This window comes from Ascaphus truei, chromosome 15 (assembly GCF_040206685.1).
Source record: "Ascaphus truei isolate aAscTru1 chromosome 15, aAscTru1.hap1, whole genome shotgun sequence".
In the NCBI taxonomy this organism is placed as follows: domain Eukaryota; kingdom Metazoa; phylum Chordata; class Amphibia; order Anura; family Ascaphidae; genus Ascaphus; species Ascaphus truei.
Window position 1 is genome coordinate 19803919 of NC_134497.1, and position 16894 is coordinate 19820812.

The window sequence follows — 16894 nt, forward strand, 5'->3', positions numbered from 1 at the left end:
AATCCCCCCCCCCCCCCTTCTTGTTTTTTGTTCAGTTCTCCCCTTCCACAACCATCGAGATTTTTGGAACATAACCTTCACAATAGAGTTCCTCTATACAGGAAATGACTGGTCAAACGCCATTGAAGGTAGTTTCCATGAATATTAAGGGCCTGAGCAGTAATGGCAAACGTAGATTGGCCCTAAAAGAATTTAGGAGTCTGAAAGAAGATATTGTATTTTTTTACAAGAGACGCACTTTGACACTCAGGTCCCCCAATCACTTTAGCGGGATGTACCTTATAGCACTCCACTCGTCCTCTACAAGCAAAAGAAGAGGGGTAGCAATTTTGATCAAGCATGGTACCCCGTTCCAGATATTAGAGATTAAGAGACACCAAGAAGGGAGGTCCCTTGTAGTCGACTGTCTACTCTCTGGCCTACATATCACCCTAGCGAATGGACATCCGAGAACAGCCAATCATTTTAGGTGATTTTAATATGGTTCCAGATATGGATAAATCCACTCATCCGGGGAAGTCACACACTCTCCAATGATTTATTAGTGTATCAACGAAATTTAGACTGGCAATTAAAGAGTTCGGTCTCTTCAACGCCTGGCCCCCCTCACATAACAGTCAGAGAGGTTAATTATTTCTACTCCATTCCACACGACCCTTATTCTAGAATCGATAACATATTTGTAACCCCTAATATTTTGGAAGTGCTGGTTCACTCAGACGTATGTTCTATCACGTGGTCGGATTGATATATTGATTTTCAGCCCCTCTTCGGGGCTGGGAGGCTCACAAGGGCAGCTCGCCCTGGCAAAGGTTTGTCACGAGTTTTGGAAAACACTGTGTGTGGGTTTGTGTATTTACAGATCGCAATCTCGCACATTACCCCGCACTCCCCCCCCCCCCCCCCCCGTCATGGCTGCGTCCACCCGGCCCGTTTTGGCCATGCCCCCCCGCGCCTAAAAAAACCTCCCTACAGACCGCGCTGAAGTGCCGTGCACACACCGCCAGGACGCAAGGCGGGCGCACCGGAGCGTGCAGTGGGACCTCAGCCTTAAGAGGGTAAGGATCCTCTACGTTGTGGTAGCTACAGGCCAATCTCACTTCTTAATACGGATCTGAAAATCTATAGTAACATTTTGGCAAATAGGATGAATCCAATTCTTCCTAGATTAATACATTACGATCAGGTGGGTTTTGTGAATGAACGTCAGGCGTCGGATATTACAAGGAAATTTATTAATGTTATTGACCAGATATATCAGTCTAAATTGAAAGCGGTGTTGCTGAGTTTGGATGCGGAGAAGGCGTTCGATAGGATAAGGTGGGACTTTCTGGAGAAAACACTAGAGGCATTCGGATTCTCCGGTGTTTTTCTACAGGGAGTACGGGCCCTCTATCAGTCGCCGACAGCCACTTTGAAGATTCCAATGGGGAGGGGAATTTGATAACAATTAAGAATGGTACGAGACAGGGGTGCCCCTTCTCTCCTCTTCTGTTTGCTTTAATAATTGAGCCTCTTGCAGCCACCATAAGAGCCTCCCCAATTATACAAGGGATCAAAATAAAAGACGAATACTATAAATTGTCACTATTCGCATCTTATTTTTACTATAATTAACCCATTGACTTCCCTCCCGAATTTACAATCTTCCCTTCAGAGATTTGGTGAACGGTCTGGGTATAAAGTTAATATGGGAAAGTCGGAAGCTTTAAATTTGACTTTAACGGAAATGGAGGTCGAGGTGGCCCTTAAACGGCATTTTGATTATAAATGGAAAAAGACCCACCTGAAATATTTGGGGATATATCTTACTAGGGTCTATAACTCATTATATAAATATAATTATCCTGATCTTTTTTCAAAGATTAAAACAAAAAGATTTGCAAACTTGGAACCCTCACGGTTTCTCCTGGCTGGGGCGTATTACTGCGGTAAAGATGAATATCTTCTCTAGACTATAGTATTATTTCCAGACATTACCAATATCTGTCCCATATACAACTATAAAAGTTATTCAAAACAGGAGTTATGCAATTTATTTGGAAGCATAAACAACCGGGAATAGCCGGATCAATTATGTTAGTTTATAACGAAGGAGGTGGCCTGGCAGTCCCAAATATATTAAAATACTATATAGCTTCACAGATGAAACAAGTGGTGTATTGGCATTCCCCGAGAGGGGTAAATGCCTGGGTGGATTTGGAAAGCTCGCTCAAATACCCGAATGGGCTGCCCTTGAAACTTTGGCAGGTGGCCAAAAAGAAATATAGGGTTATATCGACTCCATCTAGGCTCGCACCCCTGTTTGGGTAACCCGGGGTTTCGGGGACAGAGTTTTGAAATGTGGAGTCAGAGGGATTCTGGAGGCGGGAGATTTGATAGAAAAGGATAAGTTAATGTCGTATGAGGAGTTGATGAGAAAGTACGGTCTCCCCCAAACTGAGCGGTTTAGGAAAATGCAGGTTCGTCAGCCTTTGAGCTGAGCGAGGGTACCTGTCTTTCTGTTTGCATGGCACCCCCCCCCTATTTTGAGCTGAGCGAGAGTACCCCTCTTTGTTTGCATGGCCCCACCCCCCTATTTTGAGCTGAACAAGGTTACCACTCTTTCTGTTTGCTCATCATTTTATGGGTCAGGGTTTTTATGGGGAGGAATTTCCTAATTACACTTGATTTAAAGATCAATGTAAAACAAAAAAAGTATCAAAAGGGGGTCTCTTTATCAGGGTTTACCCCCAAAACAGGATTTCCCGGATCACAAATATATGGGCCCTGGATTTTCAGATTGAAATAACAAGGGAGGACTGGGAAGATATCGGGGAAAACGTGGGGAAAACCACTATTTGTACGGTAACAAAAGGGAATATTTATAAAATTCTGTTACGCTGGTATTACACCCCCAAAAGATTAAAACAAATGTGCTACGGTCTGGGAACCCTGGGATGTTGGATAGGGGGTTGCCCGCGGAGGAAGAGATGATTGGGGAGCGCTTTGTGCGGAATGCGTGGTCTATAAGATATTGTATAATATGTCATGCGATTGTTGACGCTCGTAAATAAAAAAATAAATATTACATGGACGTGGAAGACAACCGTTTCATTTAGTGAAAAGGCAAAGACAGGGCGCCCAACGCGCATAGTGAAGCACAGTAAAAAAAAAGTGGATTTTACTAAAAGGTAATAAGTTCTGCGTACATCAAAATGGATAACAACAAGCAATGGATTCGTGGGGTTACCACACAGAGGGAGGGCTGGAAGCGTCGCTCTTCACCAGGTGTAGTGGAAGGCACAGGGTACCAGCAGTCGTCAACAGAGGCAGAAGTCTCAGTGGATCCTTGGAATACACCTTCCAACGCGTTTCGTAATGAAAAGTTACTTCAGGGAATACAGACAGCTGGAAAGTATACACAGTATACTTATACACAGTATATAAATGTGTATACTTTCCAGCGGTCTGTATTCCGTGAAGAAGTAACTTTTCGTTACGAAACGCGTTGGAAGGTGTTAATGCTTTTATCCTACCTAACTGCAGCCAAGTATTATCTTGGTCTATTCCTCCATCCCCTGAATTATCGTTTGCCCCTTTGTGAACTACACGCCGCCCTGTGTGTTGAGCGTCCACAGTGGCGTACCTCTACGCATTGCAATAGAGGGGAATCCCGCGACGTCCTCAGCAGGCGTCCCTCGGGTCGGAGAAGCGCGCTGTCGGCGTTCGGAATCGGCGAGACTCACGGAGGCTTCTGTGTCCTGTCACAGGACTTATTCTTGTAATTCCACCATCTGGTTACCCCGAGACGAGGGAAGGTGTATCCCAAGGATCCAGAGACTTCTGCCTCGGTTGACGACTGCTGGTACCCTGTGCCTTCCCCTACACCTGGTGAAGAGCGACGCTTCCAGCCCTCCCTCTGTGTGGTACCCCCACTAATCCATTGCTTGTTGTTATCAATTTTGATGTACGCAGAACTTATTACCTTTGAGTAAAATTCACTTTTTTTTTTACTGTGCTTCCCTATGTGCGTTGTGCGCCCTGTCTTTGCCTTTTCTCCAGTTCTAGGGGTGTCGAGCCACCCCTCAAGAAAGGCTGCAGACGCACCTTTAGTGATTTCACTCATAAGGTCGAAATAATGCTTTATCTTTACGATACATTGTATTCATGAGCTCTGAATGTCACGCCATGTTTTAGCTGCGCACCTTTCACTCCTTTTTTCCACGTTTCATTTAGTGGTTTGGGGAAAATGTGAAAGTTAAAAAAAAAAAAAGCTATTTTTTTTTTATATAGCAAAGCAGCAGAATTTAAACATTTGACAAAGTATCTAAAATTGAGCAAAAAAAAGAAACGGAGTCAGACGCGTCGCGGGTTATTAAATATTTATTCATCTCGGGACAAGATGAAGGAATCGTGACCGGAACCAGCGACATTTGGACCGAACAGTGCGTAACTTTAATATATTTAATGGTGCCATTCTTGGTGTTAGCAGGTTATTAAAACAGAAAACAAACGTAACCAAGCGTAAAGCAAAGATTTGCCAATTAGTGTAAATTAGGCAGACCTTTCTTTTTATCAGGGGGCAACCAAGTGTTTACTCAGCTTGACTCAGGGGGGCTTAAGTCCAGTCCGCAAGACCCCCCCCCCCCCCAACAGGTCAGGTTTTCAGGATATCCTTGCTTCAGCACAGGTGCCTCAATCAGTCCCTGCTTCAGCACAGGTGGCCCAGTCTTCGATTGAGCCACCTGTGCTGAAGCTGGGATATCCTGAAAACCTGACCTGTTAGAGGTGATAAGGAGGGAGGAGAGACGGGACTTTGCATGCGCAAACTCCTGCTCAGCACACAGTGATATCACACAGAGGGAATCAGACCCCCTCCCTGGTCTCTGCTCATCCCCCTTAAACTAACTTTAAACAGTGATTTCAAAATACTTGAATACAAGGTGCCAGTTCCCCAGACGGACCGGCTTCAGCGGGACCCAGACCCTCGCTTATTCCGGCCCCTCGCTTATTCCGGCCCCTCGCTTATTCCGGCCCCTCGCTTATTCCGGCCCCTCGCTTATTCCGGCCCCTCGCTTATTCCGGACCCTCGCTTATTCCGGCCCCACGAGGAACTGCCCCGTCAAAAAGGAATTTATATAGATTACTTTTTAGTGAAGGAGCCCAGAGATTTACTCGGAAACTGGAACGCGCGACGTTTTGTTGTAACTCCGATCCACACGAATAAGCGTCGCTGCTAATGGCGGGGACGCTGGGAGACATTTTACCAGGGGATTTAGCTAGGACAGGGGGGCTCAACTTCCGTCCTCAAGGCGCCCCCCCCACCCCAACAGGTCAGGTTTTCAGGATATCCCAGCACAGGTGGCCCAATCGGAGGCTCAGTCGAAGAATGAGCCACCTGTGCTGAAGCAGGGATAGCCTGAAAATCTGACCTGTTGGGGGGTGGCTTGAGGACTGGAGTCGAGCCCCCCCCATGCGCAGAGCATACACTGCGTCTCAGCGCCACTGCTGTACGTCGGCAATATGAGCACGGACGGGAATGCGCGGCTCGGAAAGCGATTTGGGAGCTGGATTGATTTAACCCCTTAAAACACCTTTGCAAACCAGAAAGTGGGATCGGGGAGCCCGGAGGATTGAAAGCCGAACCGCTGCAGGGACCAGGGACGCCCCACCCCCCCAAGTTTCCAAGATACTTAGTGATGAAGTTACCAGGTTTACATCTCCCTCCAGGGGAAACAAAATGGCTGCCAAAATCGCCAGGCCAACAGGAAGTCGGAACGACTTCCTATTGAACGGCCATTTAAAAGCCCCGTTAAAACCAGGCAGTAACACCAGCAACTTCATCAGTTAATATCTCGGGAAGCAAGGGGTTCCCTGGAAATCGCGCAAACCAGCGCTGGCAAAAAAAACCCCTGTAAAATAATGGCGGTTAGTTTGTGTGCGTGGCCGTCGTTTTTGCCATCCGTTTGCTTTGAAGATTAGGGGGCGACGTGGGATCATTCCGTGGGGTTCTGTATCACGATCAGGAAGTAATCCTTATCTGAAAACACACAGCGATAAATCAGACAAGGAACGCATCAAAGAGGATCCCCCCCAAACACACACAATTACACTCAAAATGGCAACACTAGAAATACATTTTTATTAAAAAGAGGGGAAGAAAAAGCAAATGTGTATATTAACTGAAAACCTCAGACGCGTATGTCTTTATTTATGTATAAATTATGTATTATATTGACTTTGATAATGTCCTAAATTCACAATTAATGGAGATTTGGAGCCACAATTTGTGATTATTGGAGACGGGCGATAGTGTCAAAACTCGACTAGCGTTTTTTTGGGGGGGGGGGGGGAGAAATGGAAAATCATTGGAATTGGAATATGAAGTGTTTAGAAGCATTCTCTAATTTTTATATCTTTGCAACGTTTCGAATATTCTCAAATGTTGTCATTTTTTTTGACTATTCAACTTAAAAAAATAAACGCGCGGAGACCATTATTATTATTTTTTAAATCAAATACATTTGCGGATTTCAGAAAATGCAAAAAAAACCCCCCAAACAACCAACATTTTTGTGCAAATTTGACTTTTGGCAAAAAAAAAAAGAAAAATCTCTAGTGGTTTCCATTCCGGTTTTGCATTTCACCTTCTATAACAATCTTTTGCCCCCTCTCCTTATACAGGTGTTCCTCGCTCACCGACATCCCGGTTTCCGCACAACGCAGTCGGCCGGACCCGCGTATCCGACGGTCTGAGCCGCCGATTAACACGGACCCGCTTATCCGACGGTCAGAGCCGCCGATTAACATGGACCCGCTTATCCGACGGTCAGAGCCGCCGATTAACATGGACCCGCTTATCCGACGGTCAGAGCCGCCGATTAACATGGACCCGCTTATCCGACTGTCAGAGCCGCCGATTAACATGGACCCGCTTATCCGACTGTCAGAGCCGCCGATTAACATGGACCCGCTTATCCGACGGTCAGAGCCGCCGATTAACATGGACCCACTTATCCGACGGTCAGAGCCGCCGATTAACATGGACCCGCTTATCCGACGGTCAGAGCCGCCGATTAACATGGACCCGCTTATCCGACGGTCAGAGCCGCCGATTAACATGGACCCGCTTATCCGACGGTCAGAGCCGCCGATTAACATGGACCCGCTTATCCGACGGTCTGAGCCGCCGATTAACATGGACCCGCTTATCCGACGGTCAGAGCCGCCGATTAACATGGACCCGCTTATCCGACGGTCAGAGCCGCCGATTAACATGGACCCGCTTATCCGACGGTCAGAGCCGCCGATTAACATGGACCCGCTTATCTGACGGTCAGAGCCGCCGATTAACATGGACCCGCTTATCCGACGGTCAGAGCCGCCGATTAACATGGACCCGCTTATCCGACGGTCAGAGCCGCCGATTAACATGGACCCGCGTATCCGACGGTCAGAGCCGCCGATTAACATGGACCCACTTATCCGACGGTCAGAGCCGCCGATTAACATGGACCTGCAATCCAACTGATGAGCGAGAACCGGCTGTAGGACATTTTTCCTATTCTCTTCCCGGTTTTGGATAATTTGGGGATTTTACAAGTTAACGGAAAACTATTCTTTTTTTTTTTGCAGAGAGAAGCTCATCCAATTTCAGACACTGTGCGCGCGGGACGCCGTCGATGCGCGCGGGGATGTACGAAGCAGCGGGACTTTGTACAGCGACGCAGAACGCGCCGTGTCCCCGTTACCTGGCGCTATCATGATCTCGTTCTTCTTGGAGCGGATCCGTAGGAAGGTGAGGTCATTCTGGGGGTCGATGTCCCGCACGGATCCCCGCGCCTTCATCACCAGGTGATGCATCAGCCCGGCGTACTGCACGGTCGTGGGGTTATCCATCGTGCTCTTAATGGGGATACCTGGGCAGAGCGATCAGAGATATATAGATATACTGTACATATACACACACACACACACACACACACGTGGGTATATATATATATATACACACATACACATATATATATATATATACACACACACACACATTCATACATATACACACACACACACACACACACACACACACACACACACACACACACATGGGTATATATATATATATACACACACATACATATATATACACACACACACACACACATACATACACACACACACATACATACATATATATATACACACACACATACATACACATATACACACACACATACATACACACACACATACATACACACACACACATACATACACACACACACATACATACACACACACACATACATACATATATATACACACACACACACACATACATACACACACACACATACATACATATATATATATACACACACACATACATACATACACATATACACACACAAATGGACGAGATGAAGTGGCAGGTCTCTGTTCCCTTTCTGATTTCTCCATCTCCCCCCTCCGCTCTCTGACCATCACCTCCTATCATTCACCCCTCTCCGACCTGGTATATTCGCTGCTCTCGAGGCATTCTCTACCCTGCTAACCTCTCCACTCTCTCCTTCCTCTGACTGACAACTCGACCCTCTCCTGACCTATATGCCCCTTCTAGGCTCTGGCACACCTGTCCCTCTAACCCACGGCCTTGGCTGTATTCCCAAACCCGCTCCCATCGCACTCGCTCCTCTGAACGCCTTTGGAAGAAATCTCACCCTCGGGCTGATTTTGCGCACTATAAAACTTCTCTCCTGTTTTAACTCTGTTCTAAGACCAAACGCCAGCACTCTTCCTCACTCCTCAGCACTCACAAATCCAACCTGCGCCGTCTGTTCTCTGTATCCGACTCCCTCCCCCGACCCTCTCCTGCCACTTCCCCTCCTTCCTTCACTTCTCAAGACATGGCTGACCACTTTAAAGGCAAGGTGGATGCCATCCACATGGAGATTCCTTCTGTCCCTTCCGCCTCCTCTCTGCTTCTACCTAAACCTCCTTCCACTCCGGACTCCTTTTCTCTCGTTAGAGTTGGAAGTTCCTAAGCTAATCTTCTCTTCTGCGTCCGTCACAAGCTCTCTCCATCCCATTCCTCACACCTTATCAGAAATCTTCAATTCCACCCCGTCCTCTGGCTCTTTCCTCTCTTCCTTTAAGAATGTGGTGGTCACACCTATTCTCAAAAACACCCTAGACCCTACGTGCCTTACTAAGTACCTCCCTGTGTCCCTCCTGCCTTTTGCCTCCACATTGCTAGAACGTCTCATGTTCTCCCGTATCATCAACTTTCTTCATTCCCAATCCCTCCTGGCCCCCTTACAACCTGACGTCCGTACAGCTCGCTCAGACTGCGCTCACTAAAAGTAGCCAATGATTTACATCAGGGGTGCGCAAACTGGGGGCGCGGGATTTATTTGGGATGGGGGGGGGGGGAAATGGCAGTTGCAGAGGTCCTGCACTCTTCCCCGAGGCTTTTAAATTAAATGACGCGAGGCCTCTGCAACCTCAAGTTACCGGGATTCAACTGGCTTCTGGTCACGTCGCCATGACAACGCAGCGGGGGTCATGTGACGTGACGCCTCGTCATGGTAACGCGTGTCAAATGATGCGGCGAGGTCACGTGATCCGCGGCATCATTTGACGCCGGGTCACAGGAGAGGGGGATGGGGGGCGCGAGCACTGGCACAAAGGGAGGGCACAGCTCAAAAAACTTTGCGCACACCTGATCTACATGAAGACAAATCCCAAGATCACTTTCCCCTAATAATCCTGCTCGCTCTCTCTGTCGCTCACTCTTCTTCATATTCTAAACTCTCTTGGCGCCCGCAAACAAAGCCCTCTCCTGGATCTCCCCAGACCTCTCCCATCGCACACGTCTCCATTCTGTTGCTCACATGTCCCCGTCTCCTGTTGATGTGCCTGTTGGTTTTACCTCCGGGCTCTGTCCTGGGACCTCTCCCCTCTCTCCCTGCACACGGTCACTTGGTGACCTCAACAGCTCTTTGGCCTCGGGTATCAGCTCTATGCAGATGATACACAGATATATCTATCCACCCGGACCCTCACTCCTGCAATCCAGTCCCAAGTCTCCGATTGCCTCCTGGCTATAAACTCGTGCATAATGCTCCACAGCATTAAACTTAATATGGCTAAAACTGAACTTCTCATATTTCCCCCTAAATCTGTCCTAATATCCCCTCTACTGCACTTACCCACCATCAAGGCCAGGCACTGCCATCTACTGCACTTATTCCCTCACCTGCTGTTTCTAAGGCTCCCAATATACCCCTTAGATTGTAAGCTCTCCGGGGCAGGGATTTCCTTTCCTAGTGTCTGATTGTGTTTGTCACACTTATTGTATTATAATTCCCTGCACTGTATGGTCTTTGCATAAATACACATGTACACATGTACACATGTACACACGCACACGCACACGCACACGCACACACCATATGAATGAATAATGTCTTTGGGTAAGTAGAAGTATATTATGTGGAATGACATGGAAATTATGGCAGACGCACGGCGCAGTATTACGGGCTGCTCGGCAGGCGCACGGTTACGGGCTGCTCGGCAGGCGCACGGTTACGGGCTCGGCAGGCGCACGGTTACGGGCTGCTCGGCAGGCGCACGGTTACGGGCTGCTCGGCAGGCGCACGGTTACGGGCTGCTCGGCAGGCGCACGGTTACGGGCTGCTCGGCAGAAAGTTATGTCCATTTGCTAAACGGGAGACTTTCCCTCTCACCTTCTGCATTCACAATGATTATCCCCTGCACCCCTTTCTGTCCCTGAATCCGCTTCAGGGTTTCTTCAACCTCCGCCTACAGGAAAAAGGGAAATTAAACGCATTACAAACCTGCCCCACGGGAGGGGTAACCCTCCGAGGCACCGTGACTAAACTGCCCCGCGGGAGGGGTACCCCTCCGAGGCACCGTGACTAAACTGCCCCACAGGAGGGGTAACCCTCCGAGGCACCGTGACTAAACTGCCCCACAGGAGGGGTACCCCTCCGAGGCACCGTGACTAAACTGCCCCACAGGAGGGGTACCCCTCCGAGGCACCGTGACTAAACTGCCCCACAGGAGGGGTAACCCTCCGAGGCACCGTGACTAAACTGCCCCACAGGAGGGGTACCCCTCCGAGGCACCGTGACTAAACTGCCCCACAGGAGGGGTAACCCTCCGAGGCACCGTGACTAAACTGCCCCGCGGGAGGGATACCCCTCTGAGGCACCGTGACTAAACTGCCCACGGACGGGGTAACCTTGTGAAGCAATATACCTACAGAATTAAATATACAGAAGATTAGGTATACCTGTTTATATATTCACGCATTTTAAGTTATGGTGGGTGAAAAAGGCAACAAAAAACCTCCACCGTTAGCATATAGCCCATAAAGAATATCACTTGTGAGCACATTCACATGTCTTAGACAGGTCTGCACCCCCGCCTTTCACCATTATCACCTATCATACAGTGCTCCCGCTGCAGCAAGGGATTCTGGGAAATGACATGCAAATGGGACCACGTGTCACCCTTTTCTTGAAATCCATATACATGGAACCTTCAAAAGAAAAGTACACACTATAAATTAATTTTTTCTCATATCTTTAATAATATCTCTAACAATTTGCATGTAGTATTTTTAATATATTAAATACCTGGAACCGCAGCCAATCACAGGGCGGGGGCACATGACGTCATGCTTCTTAATAACAGTGGCAAACAAGCAGCGCCCCTGCAGTCTAGGCCAGCAACCAATCACAGGGCGACGCGGGTGACGTCACATCCCCTAGTAACCCCCATCAATAGGCCGCGGCGGTAACTGACACATCGGGGGGCGGGGGGGTGGAGCTGGTACCATCTCCTCACGGTCTGGGCTCCCGGTGGGTGCAAGGTGGAAGCCCGGTATCCCCGGTGCGTTACTCACCATGTCCGCCGCCGCTCCTAGCCGCCGTCTCTCTGTCAGACTCCTGCACAGCTAGACTCGGACTGCGCATGTGCAGGGACTGGTGCCTGTGCATCAGGCCGAACCCTCTTATGCCCCGCCCTGAAGGGCAGAGCAGCCAATCAGCGTAAGGGAAAGCAGGGGCGGTTAGTTTTTGTCTTTGATGGACAGCAGTATAAAGCAGCACTCCCATTTAGCAACAGAATAACACAAACTGTCAGAGCAGCGTAGATACACTCCCTCCCCCACTCACCCCCTCCCTCCCTCCCCCACTCACCCCCTCCCTCCCTCCCCCACTCACCCCCTCCCCCACACACCCCCTCCCTCCCCCACTCACACCCTCCCATCCCACACCCTCCCTCCTCCCCCACTCACCCCTCTCCCCCCCCCCACACACACACTCACCACTCCCCCACTCTCTCCCCCCATTCACCACTGCCCCACTCTCTTCCCCCCCATTCACCACTGCCCCACTCACCACTGCCCCACTCACCACTGCCCCACTCTCTCCCCCCCATTCTCCACTGCCCCACTCTCTTCCCCCCCATTCACCACTGCCCCACTCACCACTGCCCCACTCTCTCCCCCCATTCTCCACTGCCCCACTCTCTCCCCCCCCCCCATTCACCACTGCCCCACTCCCCCCCCCCATTCACCACTGCCCCACTCACCACTGCCCAACTCTCCCCCCCCATTCACCACTGCCCCACTCTCCCCCTGTTCACCACTGCCCCACTCTTCTCCCCCCGTTCACCACTGCTCCACTCCCCCCGTTCACCACTGCTCCACTCCCCCCGTTCACCACTGCTCCACTCCCCCCGTTCACCACTGCCCCACTCTCTCCCCCCGTTCACCACTGCCCCACTCTCTCCCCCCCGTTCACCACTGCCCCACTCTCTCCCCCCCGTTCACCACTGCCCCACTCTCTCCCCCCCCCGTTCACCACTGCCCCACTCTCTCCCCCCCCGTTCACCACTGCCCCACTCTCTCCCCCCCCCCGTTCACCACTGCCCCACTCTCTCTACCCCCGTTCACCACTGCTCCACTCTCTCCCCCCGTTCACCACTGCTCCACTCTCTCCCCCCGTTCACCACTGCTCCACTCTCTCCCCCCGTTCACCACTGCTCCACTCTCTCCCCCCGTTCACCACTGCTCCACTCTCTCCCCCCGTTCACCACTGCTCCACTCTCTCCCCCCGTTCACCACTGCTCCACTCTCTCCCCCCGTTCACCACTGCCCCACTCTCTCCCCCCCGTTCACCACTGCCCCACTCTCTCCCCCCCCAGTTCACCACTGCGGCCCACTCCCCCCCCTTCACCACTGCCCCACTCCCCCCCCCTTCACCACTGCCCCACTCTCTCCCCCCCTTCACCACTGCCCCACTCTCTCCCCCCCCTTCACCACTGCCCCACTCTCTCCCCCCCTTCACCACTGCCCCACTCTCTCCCCCCCTTCACCACTGCCCCACTCTCTCCCCCCCTTCACCACTGCCCCACTCTCTCCCCCCCCGTTCACTACTGCCCCACTCTCCCCCCCGTTCACTACTGCCCCACTCTCTCCCCCCGTTCACTACTGCCCCACTCTCTCCCCCCGTTCACTACTGCCCCACTCTCCCCCCCGTTCACTACTGCCCCACTCTCTCCCCCCCCGTTCACCACTGCCCCACTCTCCCCCCCCCTTCACCACTGCCCCACTCTCCCCCCCCTTCACCACTGCCCCACTCTCCCCCACCCTTCACCACTGCCCCACTCCCCCCTTCACCACTGCCCCACTCTCTCCCCCCCCCCTTCACCACTGCCCCACTCCCCCCTTCACCACTGCCCCACTCTCTCCCCCCCTTCACCACTGCTCCACTCTCCCCCCCCGTTCACCACTGCCCCACTCTCCTCCCCCCGTTCACCACTGCTCCACTCCCCCCCGTTCACCACTGCCCCACTCTCCCCCCCCCCCCCCGTTCACCACTGCCCCACTCTCCTCCCCCCGTTCACCACTGCCCCACTCTCCCCCCCCCCCGTTCACCACTGCTCCACTCCCCCCCGTTCACCACTGCTCCACTCTCCCCCCCCCGTTCACCACTGCTCCACTCTCCCCCCCCCCCGTTCACCACTGCCCCACTCTCTCCCACCCGTTCACCACTGCCCCACTCTCTCCCACCCGTTCACCACTGCCCCACTCTCTCCCACCCGTTCACCACTGCCCCACTCTCTCCCACCCGTTCACCACTGCCCCACTCTCTCCCACCCGTTCACCACTGCCCCACTCTCTCCCACCCGTTCACCACTGCCCCACTCTCCCCCCCCGTTCACCACTGCCCCACTCTCCCCCCGTTCACCACTGCTCCACTCTCCCCCCCCGTTCACCACTGCTCCACTCTCCCCCCCCCCCGTTCACCACTGCCCCACTCTCTCCCCCCCGTTCACCACTGCCCCACTCTCTCCCCCCCAGTTCACCACTGCCCCACTCTCTCCCCCCCAGTTCACCACTGCCCCACTCTCCCCCCCCCAGTTCACCACTGCCCCACTCTCCCCCCCCCCCCAGTTCACCACTGCCCCACTCTCCCCCCCAGTTCACCACTGCCCCACTCTCTCCCCCCAGTTCACCACTGCCCCACTCTCTCCCCCCAGTTCACCACTGCCCCACTCTCTCCCCCCAGTTCACCACTGCCCCACTCTCTCCCCCCCGTTCACCACTGCCCCACTCTCTCCCCCACCAGTTCACCACTGCCCTACTCTCTCCCCCCCCAGTTCACCACTGCCCCACTCTCTCCCCCGCCCAGTTCACCACTGCCCCACTCTCTCCCCCCCAGTTCACCACTGCCCCACTCTCTCCCCCCCCCAGTTCACCACTGCCCCACTCTCTCCCCCCCCAGTTCACCACTGCCCCACTCTCTCCCCCCCCAGTTCACCACTGCCCCACTCTCTCCCCCCCCAGTTCACCACTGCCCCACTCTCTCCCCCCCAGTTCACCACTGCCCCACTCTCTCCCCCCCAGTTCACCACTGCCCCACTCTCTCCCCCCCAGTTCACCACTGCCCCACTCTCTCCCCCCCACTCTCCCCCCCCCAGTTCACCACTGCCCCACTTTCTCCCCCCCCCCAGTTCACCACTGCCCCACTTTCTCCCCCCCCCCAGTTCACCACTGCCCCACTCTCCCCCCCAGTTCACCACTGCCCCACTCTCTCCCCCCCAGTTCACCACTGCCCCACTCTCTCCCCCCCAGTTCACCACTGCCCCACTCTCTCCCCCCCGTTCACCACTGCCCCACTCTCTCCCCCCCGTTCACCACTGCCCCCCTCTCTCCCCCCATTCACCACTGCCCCACTCTCTTCCCCCATTCACCACTGCCGCACTCTCTTCCCCCCCGTTCACCACTGCCCCACTCTCTCCCCCCCCAGTTCACCACTGCCCACTCTCTCCCCTCCCCCCCAGTTCACCACTGCCCCACTCTCTCCCCCCCAGTTCACCACTGCCCCACTCTCTCCCCCCCAGTTCACCACTGCCCCACTCTCTCCCCCCCGTTCACCACTGCCCCACTCTCTCCCCCCCGTTCACCACTGCCCCACTCTCTCCCCCCCCCAGTTCACCACTGCCCCACTCTCTCCCCCCCAGTTCACCACTGCCCCACTCTCCCCCCCAGTTCACCACTGCCCCACTCTCTCCCCCCAGTTCACCACTGCCCCACTCTCTCCCCCCAGTTCACCACTGCCCCACTCTCTCCCCCCAGTTCACCACTGCCCCACTCTCTCCCCCCCGTTCACCACTGCCCCACTCTCTCCCCCACCAGTTCACCACTGCCCCACTCTCTCCCCCCCCAGTTCACCACTGCCCACTCTCTCCCCTCCCCCCCAGTTCACCACTGCCCCACTCTCTCCCCCCCAGTTCACCACTGCCCCACTCTCTCCCCCCCGTTCACCACTGCCCCACTCTCTCCCCCCCGTTCACCACTGCCCCACTCTCTCCCCCCCCAGTTCACCACTGCCCCACTCTCTCCCCCCCAGTTCACCACTGCCCCACTCTCTCCCCCCCCAGTTCACCACTGCCCCACTCTCCCCCCCCCCAGTTCACCACTGCCCCACTCCCCCCCAGTTCACCACTGCCCCACTCTCTCCCCCCAGTTCACCACTGCCCCACTCTCTCCCCCCGTTCACCACTGCCCCACTCTCTCCCCCACCAGTTCACCACTGCCCCACTCTCTCCCCCCCCCAGTTCACCCACTGCCCCACTCTCTCCCCCCCCAGTTCACCACTGCCCCACTCTCTCCCCCCCAGTTCACCACTGCTCCACTCTCTCCCCCACTCTCCCCCCCCAGTTCACCACTGCCCCACTCTCCCCCCCCAGTTCACCACTGCCCCACTCTCTCCCCCCCAGTTCACCACTGCCCCACTCTCCCCCCCCAGTTCACCACTGCCCCACTCCCCCCCAGTTCACCACTGCCCCACTCTCTCCCCCCAGTTCACCACTGCCCCACTCTCTCCCCCCCGTTCACCACTGCCCCACTCTCTCCCCCACCAGTTCACCACTGCCCCACTCTCTCCCCCCCCCAGTTCACCACTGCCCCACTCTCCCCCCCCAGTTCACCACTGCCCCACTCTCTCCCCCCCAGTTCACCACTGCTCCACTCTCTCCCCCACTCTCCCCCCCCCAGTTCACCACTGCCCCACTCTCCCCCCCCAGTTCACCACTGCCCCACTCTCCCCCCCCCCAGTTCACCACTGCCCCACTCTCTCCCCCCCATTCACCACTGCCCCACTCTCCCCCCCCCCCAGTTCACCACTGCCCCACTCTCTCCCCCCCCAGTTCACCACTGCCCCACTCTCCCACTCTCTCCCCCCCAGATCACCACTGCCCCACTCCACCTCCACACACACTCACTTCCCACGCACCATCCTCCACTCACCACCCCATCCTCCACACCCCACCCTCCACACCATCCCCCCATCCTCCACACCATCCCATCCCCCCC

The 16894-nt window shown here is 53.8% G+C and overlaps 1 protein-coding gene across 1 annotated transcript; it reads right to left on the bottom strand.

Moving 5' to 3' along the window:
• Positions 1-4347: 4347 nt before the first annotated feature.
• DYNLRB1 (dynein light chain roadblock-type 1) lies at positions 4348-12046 on the bottom strand. Its single transcript, XM_075571903.1, has 4 exons — positions 11915-12046; positions 10731-10806; positions 7734-7901; positions 4348-6022 (listed from the first exon to the last, which is right to left on the bottom strand). The coding sequence occupies exons 1-4, from the start codon at positions 11915-11917 to the stop codon at positions 5979-5981; spliced, it is 291 nt and encodes a 96-aa protein (XP_075428018.1). The 5' UTR covers positions 11918-12046; the 3' UTR covers positions 4348-5978.
• Between the last annotated feature and the right edge of the window lie 4848 nt (positions 12047-16894).